We start from the raw sequence: 10,883 nt of genomic DNA, 5'->3' as shown, positions 1-10,883 counted from the left end.
TGCTCATCTTTGTTTTCCAGCCTGCGCTTAATTACCTGTGAGTTGCTTCAAGAACAATTTAGGACAATGCTTCCACTGCACATTGTTGAGGTCTGAGAAGCTTCCCGTGTTTCTGCTTCCCCAGACATGTGCAAAGTGTTTGCCTCTGCTCAGCTGTGAAAAAAAACAGCCTCTGTACCGACTGACAGGGGGAAATCAGATAAATGAGGGGTTGCTTTTACTCCCTGTCCCCCTCTCTCTCCACCCCCCACCTTCGAACAATTCCTTTCTCCGTCACCTAGTTCTGCTAAAAACCTTGGAAGACAGATGTTTATCATTAACACTTTGAGTTGGGCAACCGTGCCAATCACTGTGATGTGCAGATAGCTGGGGCTTGCTCTCCGAACCATGCCATTAGTCACAGCGATGACAGCTTCAGACGCCGAGTATCTCATGCTAGGAAACAGACAAAGGTAACTATTGCTTATTTTTAATAAAATAATTGCTTTAATGCAGTATTTAAAATAATTTTAAACATCTGATCAATAAGATACAGTACACAAAAATGGAAAATGCTGCACTTTACATAAAAAGTAAAGCTAAGCATTTAATTATACAAAAACAATTTTGCCTGATGCTATCAATATCTTGCAAACTATAGCTTAGTCAAAGTACTGCTTTTCTTTTATATATATATATATATATGCCATATATACATATATAAATAATTTACAGCATTTATTTGCTAGATTTATTATTCACTACTGTTTGAACACAAAAAACGTAACTGACTCAAAACTTACTCAATTTGGTAACTATCTGCAGTGGTTCTGATGGTAGAGGGCATTTGAGTTATCTATCACTTTAAAGTTTTAAAGTTGCATGCCAAATAACCATAGGAAGCTTGTTCCTTGAAAGAAAAAAAAGTTTTAGCAGGAAGCCATTCAATACAGTCAGTGCCTTTCCCACTGCTCCTGGGAAACAGCCATGCTATGCAGCACTGTGCCATGGGAGGCAAAATATTTGGAGGCTGGGGAGAAGGGTGACCAGGAGGCTTTCCCTTCTACCACAAGACAGTTTTTACCAGCAGATTTTTGAATTTATTCTAGCAGTCTTAATAATTTGGAGTCCTCCTCCTCGTCGAACAAAAACCAGGCAACTGGCTGAACTAACTTTCTACTTGAAAAGTTCCCGTTATACCATATTAAGGTATTATAAACATTAAGATGACAACTAAACCAATATTCTCAATTAAAGCAGTGAATCCTGTGCTTTCCAAATATTACTCTTCTTCTTAAGACTCTCCAGCTGTAAAGTTTCAGAATATTTACTGTATCTCAAGTTTTCACTTTTTTTTTTTTTGCAGTCAGCACAGGTTGTTTTGGTTCATTTCTTTCTAAATCTATACTTAAGTTCATTGCTATTTTTTGATATCTACAAACGAAAAACATGAGATCAGTTTAATGTGTTTTCCTTTTTAGGCTCTTCCACTCCCTGTATTCAAGTTTAGTAACTGCACATTTTCCCAAACATCCAAGTATGCCCTGCCTACACCATTTGATGTACTTTAACCACAAGAACGACCAATTTGTTCACCTTCCCTCAGTCACTTTGTCAGCGAAAAGAGGAGGGCAGTTGAGGTGATGTAGGGAAGCGAAAGTGTCCCTTGTTCCTTTTGCTTGCTACTCTGCTCTCCACAAAGTAGCATTCAGTAGTAATTCTAAACCCAGAAAACTGACGGAGATGCTGAGTCAGACAGGCAATACATTAGCATGTTGACTGACTGCTGGTTCATGAATAAACACAGCTGTCATGCTATGCAGTGCCTTTAAAGTGTTACTTGTTTCCCTAGATAAGGTTGGATTAGAAGAAGGCACTACAGACAGAACAGATGTTGCAGACTCTGGAATACTGAAGCAAGTGACATACATGAACGAGGTACACATACCAAGCCCTCGGAGCCTGCAAGACAGTTAAATGCAAGCAGGTAGTCAGGTGCTTGTGTGTGCAGCTCAGTGTTTTCACTGGTTTACAGACTGGTTTAAACCAAGTATTATTAAAAACCCTAGAGGTGCTAAGTTAGGTATTTAATAAAAATGTTTATCTGTAAACAAGAGTTATCCTTACAACGGATCATTTTCCAGAAATTGGAATTTCAAGACAGTGCAACAATGCTTCAGTGTTTTCTTTGGCAGTAGACAGCAAGTTGAAATGTAAAATTCAAATCACTTCAGAAGAGCACGGTACAAGGTTAGAGAATGCTTCATCTCCCTCTCCTGTTCCATGCAGAATATCAAGTCCCTGAGACAGACACGGGTTATTCTTGGACGCAGCAGCTGTTTCGTAAGGCTAAAATTTGACGATCCAGGAGCAATTCCATTGCCATTCAAACCCTAAAAGTAAAAAGGGAGGGAAGAGAGAAAAAAATAAAATAAAATTTCATGTCAATACAAGTTTTTAAATCAAACTGGTTGGGTTGTACTGCCTACTTGCATAAAAGTAACCTGTTCAGCTTTACATGTCAGAAACCAGCCATCCAGATGTCCTTGTACACTAGATACTTCAAAAGACAAAGCAAATACCTGCCAGTTAATGGTTTACTTTAGTCAAAGCAATGAAATGACTTATTAAAAAAAATCCTTTGCCTTTTTTTTTTTGAACTATACTATTGTAAGATAAGTAACTGCTGTTTCACTGAAGTCATACCATGAACACCTGCACTGAGGAAGGACAAGCTCACTGTGAAAGTTGTACCACCGCTGCTCCTGCACTGCACAGAGCCCCAGGCTGTGCAAGGCTCTTCCTCCCAATTGCAAGCACGCAGGCTCCAGACGTTTGCACCTCTTCTTGAGGAAAACTATTGCTGAGAACAGGCACTAGCCTTGAAACATGGCCAGGAGACACTCTTATCCCAGCCATCGCCTGTGAAATGTCCTTTAAGAAAGCAACAAATGCACACAGTCAACGGGTCCGTGTGTTCAGACCGCTGTGTCTAAGCCTATCCATCTCAGTCAGCTGCCTCACTTGGTTATGAAAGCACAATCGGTGTGGAGATGATGTTTGGTAGTTATACATTCAGGCTGTTGGAATGAGCAACCCCCATGCATTCCAAAATGCCCCAAGATTTATTATTAGGGGTGGGGACGAGGAAGATTACCATGAGCTGCACAATAGACTGGCTACTTATCTTGGAGCCAATCTATGCTACACAGCCAGTCTCTTATCACTACTGGAGGGTTCTTGGTAATGAATGCAATTTGTACAAATACAAGTGCTCAGTCTCTGTAACTTCAGCAAGGCGATGCCTGCCAGCATCAACACCACTTGGAGATGGTGCTGCTCAGATGCTACGTTAACTATATCAATTCTTACCCTAACACTCTCTGCAAGACTTCAGCAAAATGACTTTGCCCACTTTGCTTAGAGAAATCTGGTTAAAAAAATATATATTAAAAACAAATACTAGTGGTGGTCTATCTATAGCACTGAATGCTACTGTTGTTAGGGGGGGAAAGCATTGAAATTTATTAAAAAAATAAAGATTCACCAGAGAGCACATACTAACCACGGAAAACCCAGGGCATATTGCAGAAATGGAAGCTGTATTTCTTACTAGCAGCATGCAGGGTATTCAGCACCATTTCATTTGCTTTACAGTCGATACTATTAAACACTATGAAATGCCATCATTTGAGGCTTTCAGTTTGTTAAATGGCTTGGAACAAATGCGCGTGTGGGGAAGACTGCTGGCCACGCAGCACACAGAGGGCACTGCTGTCCTGGTAAGACACAAAAGGGTCACAGTTCAAGTTTGTCATATGACAGCCCCGAAGGACCCAGGGAAAAGATAGCTCTGCAATGCAGCTGCCAGCACGGGTTGAAAAGGAGGTCAGTCCAACAGGATGCGGCAGAAGGCCTGAGGCAATGTTATAAATGAAACAAACCCCAAGGGTTTTCAGTAACCCAACAGCAATGTCCTGTATAATTCAAAGAACTTTATGGAGGTGAAAGTATTTTCTCTCTAAATAGTCATTAGACTAGAAGTCTTACCTTTAAAAAGATGCAAAACAAAGCCACCTCGATCCACTTACCTCCCTTACAAAAAGGAGGCAGACATCACAAATCCCTGAGCCTGCCCAGGAAGCTATCAGAGCTGCAAGATGTCACAGCAGAGCAGAAGCTCCAAACCACCCATGTTTGAGACAGAGTTATGGATTTATTTATTCTTAAATTCTTACCCATGACGCCAGGGCAGAGAGACAGAGCCATGTTGTGCTGTAAAATCACTTCCAAGGCCAAAGCTTACGTTGGACTTCTGTTTGCTGAGACGCAGCTCATATTTTTATATTTCATACAGCAAATGGGCTTATCAGAGCCGAGTACAGCATTTCAAGGGCTCTTCAACTACTTACTGAGCACATCTAAAGCAATGGCCGCCACATCCAAGCTGAAAGAAAGGGTCCTTCTCTCGAGGTGCTGGATGGTTTAAAAAAATCAAAGAAGTCAAAGAAGCAAATTCCAGTCCAGACTTGGACTGCAAACGGGCTTTGCCTGGTCAGGAAACTCACCCAACACCTTATGATAGGCTGCACAAAGCCTCCTGCACATGTCTCTGAACACAAAGCTGCATCGAAGTACTGGTCTTTCACGGTTTTGTTCTGATCACTGGAACAAATGGCAGAGGGTAATATACCTGTCTGCTTGTAATAAAACATTTAAGGAACCAAATATAAAGACATTTGAAGTTATGGTGCCATCTGCACACCAAAATGAACCATCACATGTGCTTCAGTGTCCAGGACTTTAAGAAGTGTCCAGCTCTGAGCTCTTCAGCTTACTCAAGGGGTGCTTCAGGGGAGGGTTCTCTGCTGCTGCATGCTCAGAAGCCGCCTCTTCAGCAAGTTCTGGCTGGGCAGCAGGTCAACTGCCCTGGGGTGTTATCAGTCCTTAAAAGAGAAGACTTATCTGGAGCACTGGCAGTCCTCTCCTTTGCATTTCATGTACTCCCTCTTGCACAGAAGCTCCCCCATGCTGTTTTTCACACCTTAGTACCTGCACTAGAACACCAGCCCATGTCTTGCTCCCAAATCTATTACATTCCTCCAGTGGGGCAGCAAACTGCTTCAAAAAAAATAGCTGCAGTCCTGTGTTTTGCTTATCCTCAGAGTCCAGTCAGATCAGCAACTTTGTCAGAGCAATACGCTCTCATGATCCTCACAGCCTTTTGTGTATTCCTAGCAGAGATGAGTTACTCTCACCAATTCTGGCAACAGAAAACACCATGGAGCTCCTGCAGTAGTCCCACACCAGTTTTGCAGCTAGTGTCAGGAGGTTGCTCCCAAAACACGTCTTTAAGATCTTTAGAGCTCTCTCCAGTGGCTGGATGAAGAATTAAATACTGAATATCTCTGGAAAGGCAAGAGTGAACTTGATACAGAGCCACAGCTGTCATGAAAGGTAGCAAGACTTGCAGGTCAAGAGTCTTCTCCCTGAGCTACCATCATAGCCTTAACTCCTCGTCTCCAAGGTGTTTGGAGCACACAATCCAGAAGCCTGCATCTTAAGTACTGGCAGGAATATCAAAGTTGCTCAGAGCTATTAGATAGGACCTGGAACAATGCTCACAGAGGTCAGTAGAAACCTGCCTTCCCACCCACCTGCCCAGGCTCAGTGACCCGTTCCTGGCAGAGTACACGTTTCCTTCTCAAGTTTTGTGGCTTCACACAAACTGCATGCAGAATTTCAGACTCTTACAGAAGAATCAGAGAGGGGCACTTTAAGGAAGCAAACTTCAGGCAGGTGTTAAAAGTAAAGTCAAGAGCTCTCATCTTAATTTCTGGTGAGACAAATACTTTTAAGTCTCCAAGCTAAGATCCCAAGAGAGCAAACTGTCACTGCAGCTCTGCCATGCATTATAAAAATACCTCCAAAAGAAGGAAACAGTCAGGAGATAATTTTCAATGACGTTTCAAAAAGCTGAGAAGTTACAGCTGTTTGCAGTAGATACGTTGTTGGAAGGTGGTACAAACAGTCAGCCAGCCAGAGCAGCTACTCATACTCAGGTTCAATCCCCAGCTCTGTCACCTGTGGTCACACTGAGGTCTGTGCTAGCTGGTGTATCCCATACAACAGTCTCCCAGCTCTAAGACACAGAGCACTTTCCTGTCTCGCAGAAGGGGAAGAAAGGTAAAAAGCCATCAATGCGTTGTGAGGTGCTCGAACACTCTCCTGGGTCTCAACCAGCAGCGAGGAAGAAGGAAAGCCTGTCAGAATTGTGGAAATTTTGTTTATAAAAGTAAGTGCATAACTGAGGCCAGAGAAAAAGTGAAAGAAGTTAATGCTTTAGTGACAAGCCAGTGCACTGATGCTGCCTATTCTATCAAGCCTCAGTCTGAGAAAATACTCCCACATCCATGATACTAAAATGCTACATTAATCAGTGTTTATAAAAATATGAGTTTTTTAAAAAAGTTGTTGCATTTTTTAAAATCTTATAGACCATTAGGATAGATCAAGCTGATGTCAAAAAGGCGTAGATCTCTATTTCCAGACTGCTTCTCATGCAGCTGAAAACAAACATGTATATTTATGACGTTATCTGTAGTCTACAGAGAAGCCTCCCTAAGCTGTCAGATCCATACAGCAGAGAATGCCATTCGACTACACGTTTTTCCTCAGACTTCAGCGCAACATTCCTGCACGTCCTTTCAAATGTAGGCAACAGCACGGTTTACATATTGAAACAAATTGCTGCGAGAGCAACGTCAGTTTATTCACTGTTCTGCCCAAGATTCATGTACGCACGTCACCGCATATGGCTACATCAGATGCTTAATCTGTACCTGGAGGTAATGACTACTATACAAATATGTCATGTTAGTTAATAGACAATTATTAAGCTGAAATTTTCTGGCTCTTTGCCACATCATTTTAAGCAACGTATTGTCAACTAAATTATAAATCTCTTGACCCTTCACATGTCATCAATGTTTGTGCATTACCAATATGTTCAGCCTAAAGCTACAACGCAATTAGTCATTTAAATTGCAGATATCTTTCACACATAAGAAGAATTAAGTTCATATCTAGCACAGAGGAAGCACGACATGGGCCGATGAACTGTACTTCTGAAGCTTATGAATGGCAGTCGAGAATATTTTTGCCTATTTAAAAGGGGAAAGAATTCACGTCAAGTGTATGGCCTAGACTGACAGCAGCCAGGAAATTCAGAGCTGAAATTGAAACTCTCCAGCTGACAGGGGTGTGCACACTTCGGTCTTGCAGCACATAAGTATGTGGCTGAAGCCATATTTTATAATTAGAGGATGCTTTTAGCTCCCCTCTTCCCCAGAGGTACGACCACCCTTGTAGACTCTTCAGTTGTCCAACAGCTTGAATAAGAACTGGGAAGTGAAATCAAGAGTCTGCATACGTTATGCATATGCAAAGCAGAAAAAAAGAAAAACTCTCCTGTATCACTTTAGACTGAAGTCTCAAAATGAGCTAGGGAAGAAGATAGTAGTGAGAGGGAGGCAGACACAGAGAGAGACAGACACACATCGAGAGAGAAAGAGAGAAGAAAATCCCTCAAGTGTAGAAACAGATTTTGTAGCCTGGTTCTGAAGACGTACTTACATTCAAGTAGCCTAGGTCCAATTTAAAGCAATCGATTTTAAATTCATTTTCTGTAGCTTTTAAGAAAATACCTTAGCAGACTATCACGTACCAATGCCAAGCACCAGTCAGAAGCCTCTCTGTACCCCATGGATATACACAGGGCAGCAAAACCATCCTCATCCACTACAGAGCCAAGTTTAAGTTTAATTAATTCATTCTGAGTCACTTCCTTTATACCAATAGCAAAGTAGATTAATTATGCTAACGTATCCTCATTAGAGTAGCTTATGGTCAGAAGGGTGGCAGTAACTTCTAAGGCTACCACTTCCAGAAGTGTAAAGCCACGTATGTCCCTTCCCTTGACACATCCCTCCCTCAAACACCAAAAAAACCCCATAGTGACCGGATTGTCACACAGTGGGTGAACAAAATGCCTCTCTTCCCCAATCATTTCTAAGGTGCAGGGTTTTCCTTCATTTTGCAAAAAAGGACTTGTTGCTCGATGGCTTAGTTCTTCCTGGGTCAGCCTTAAGATCATTTCCAAAAGCTTAAGCCTTCACCATATACAGAATGTGTTTGATCTGCACGCATACTGGCATCCTAATCTGTAAAACAAGCAGGCTAAATTTAAGTTCTACTAACATGATCAGACATGGCACAGAGCTAGCCCTAAAAGAGAAGGCAACCAGCTTGCTTTCTCCACACACAATGGATATTATAAGTAGAGCAAATAACCAGCATAGAAGACAAGATATTTCTCCTGTTTCTTCTTGCCAAACTTTCCACAAAGAAAACACAAACTTACTTGTGGACCGCTGTATTGGAAGATGTGCATCGCCCTATTTTATGCTTGTTGACCAGGATCTGAATGCTCAGGAAGTGGTGGCTTCCCATCCCTTCCACCGTGCAACTCGGCACAGCCATGTTTACCCCAGAGAGACCTCTGAGACTCCCCAGAGGAAGGCTAACAGATTATTTGTAAAATTATACTGATGACAGCCTATGTTATGGCAAGACCTACACTTATTGAGAGAGTAGCCAATCTGGGCTGCAGACTGAACAGCCGCCCACAATATCTGGAAGAAAACCTTGCATGATCCAATGGCAAAGGAAAAGTAAGAAGAGACAAAAGATTTACCTGTGAGTCTGTCAACGTGAGCAACCTGGGAGAAGGTAAGCGAAGGATACAACATCAAGGGCACTTTGGGGTATGATAAGACTTCATCACTTCCGATTGTTTAGTGTGTTATCGTTGAGCAAGGAAGCATGAGAAAAAGCAGTGCCCCAGAAAGTCAGACTGACATGCAGGCATCCAAGTAAGTTTTCCCATATAATGAGGAAGACTGGTCCAACCACAACCTTTAGGTGCTGACCACAGGAGTAACATTCAGTCTCCTAACTTTTGAAAATGTAGGTAGACCTTGTTTGTCCCTACTGAGTGATAACACAAAAACACTTCTCTCTGTTCAAGAAGAAAGACAAGATGGGAAACAGAATACCTTCAGTTGAAAAAGAAAGTTTATACTCAGAACTGCAGCCTGTTTCTTCACAAGAAAAAAAAAAAGCTGTAAATCATTTGCATGGGTTTTCAAACTTCTAAGACTCCAGTTGTAGTGAGAACTAGACAAAGACATTCTGAAAATGGCTTTGTCATCAGAAAAGCAGAGAAACTTAAATCAAAAATAATCCTCAAATATTTCTCAATATTGGAAGCATTATAGGGCATTGTACCAACCAATAAAGAATGATGAAACAGAACACAGAATCAGAAAAACAAATCTGTGGCTTCAAATTTTCTTTTTCTGATTGTTTTTACAAGAAGTATTCTCCCTTTTCTTCAAGATGAGTTATGTTTGAAGTCTTCCCACCCTTTCATTCATTAGTATTCCCCACATGCACCCAAAATGGGGGAGATAACGAGGTGGGTAACAAATACACAAACCCAAAAACACAAATGAATCAAATCTAAAAGACTCTTACTCATTTGTATCCAAAAGTGTCCAGAGGGACCAGAATGAGAGAGATGAAGATATTACCACCTCTGGAATACAAGTAGCACCAATTAGCACATTTTCACAATACATGGATTTTCTTACCACGGTTTACTGAAATTATTCTTTCTGAACAATGCCATTCAAATGTTAAGTTGCAATAAAGTCAACAGGCAAAATAAAGACAACATGCAAAACTACCCCAACTAGTGTTTCAAATAAGAAAGGCATGGGAATTCCCATTATACTATGTCGTTTGTTTGCTTGCTTGCTTTCTAGGCTTAGAGCAAGCCTTATTTTTTCCATTCCATGATTGTCATGGATTTGCCTCTACTGCTGTTTCAAGCGTAGCAATACACAGGCAATAACAATGGCAGGACACATTTTACCCTTTTCATAATGCTTTTAGGCCCAAAATAGTTGACAAAGTCCTCTAGGCAGGAGCCTCTTTCTTCATTTGTCATCTGCCACTCTACAAAACGATGTGGCAGCTGGTAAAGCAGGGTTTTAGTTGTAAAGCACATGTTTCTGCTATACCACGTTTTAGTTCCCAGATTAAAATAATTTGTAACAGGTCTTCTTAAGAGACTAAGTAAAGAAACCATAATTTAAGAGCAGAAAGTGGGGTGACTGTGTAGGAATTGAATATTCAAGTATGTCAGGAAAAAGACTTTCCAGCAGAGGTGCAAACCCAAGTGGTTGAGTGTGGAGGGAACAGATACCCAAGGTGGGGAGAACCATTCCAAACAATCGTTTGTGGAGAAAGGAAAGCGTATGCTAACCAAATGCTGTTTTTCCACCGTTCACACTTACTGTTAATGCAAGAGAAGGTATCAGATCCATTCTGACCCGCTCTGTTGAGCTGCACTCTTCCAGCACCCATTACCTTTTGGTACTGGACAAAAGCATATACGTAATACATTTGCTTTCAGCATTTCACTTTTTCAATACATAGTGTAACTGATTACTTCTTCCCTGTCTCCCCAAATACCTTAGGGCTTCCAGTTTACATCAATAATAGCTTGAAACAACTCCTTTCCTTTAATTATTACAGTAGGCTGTAAAGATAAAAGCTGAACACACAACTTTGCTCTAACACAGACTTAAGAGACACAAACACTGTACAAAGAACATCAGCTAAGACAAGTTGAAGTCTTAAATTAAAAAAAAACTAATACGGTTAACATTAGTGATTTCATTCAATACTATCAAAGAATCCTTCATATTCAGGAATAATTCCTTCCATCACACCTGTCTGCCAAGATATTAGGCTTTAAAAAATGGTCACAGGAGTAT

The 10,883-nt window shown here is 41.2% G+C and overlaps 1 protein-coding gene across 3 annotated transcripts in view; it reads right to left on the bottom strand.

Moving 5' to 3' along the window:
- Positions 1-669: 669 nt before the first annotated feature.
- The window catches only part of TAF4B (TATA-box binding protein associated factor 4b), a 70,872-nt gene continuing 60,658 nt past the window's right edge, over positions 670-10,883 (bottom strand). Inside the window, exons 15-17 of one of the 3 annotated variants that reach the window (XM_066992881.1) lie at positions 10,401-10,482; positions 9,577-9,637; positions 2,418-6,242 (exon numbers count right to left, since the gene is read on the bottom strand). In XM_066992881.1, coding sequence (XP_066848982.1) covers positions 6,215-6,242; positions 9,577-9,637; positions 10,401-10,482 — 171 coding nt within the window. In that variant the 3' untranslated portion in view covers positions 2,418-6,214. Of the gene's footprint in view, positions 2,373-2,411; positions 10,483-10,883 lie in introns of those variants that run through there. The other 2 variants (XM_066992882.1, XM_066992880.1) reach the window with 2 other exon arrangements.

This window comes from Anser cygnoides, chromosome 2 (assembly GCF_040182565.1).
Source record: "Anser cygnoides isolate HZ-2024a breed goose chromosome 2, Taihu_goose_T2T_genome, whole genome shotgun sequence".
In the NCBI taxonomy this organism is placed as follows: domain Eukaryota; kingdom Metazoa; phylum Chordata; class Aves; order Anseriformes; family Anatidae; genus Anser; species Anser cygnoides.
Note: the sequence above shows the minus strand (reverse complement) of the source record. Positions and strands in the feature narration are given on the sequence as shown.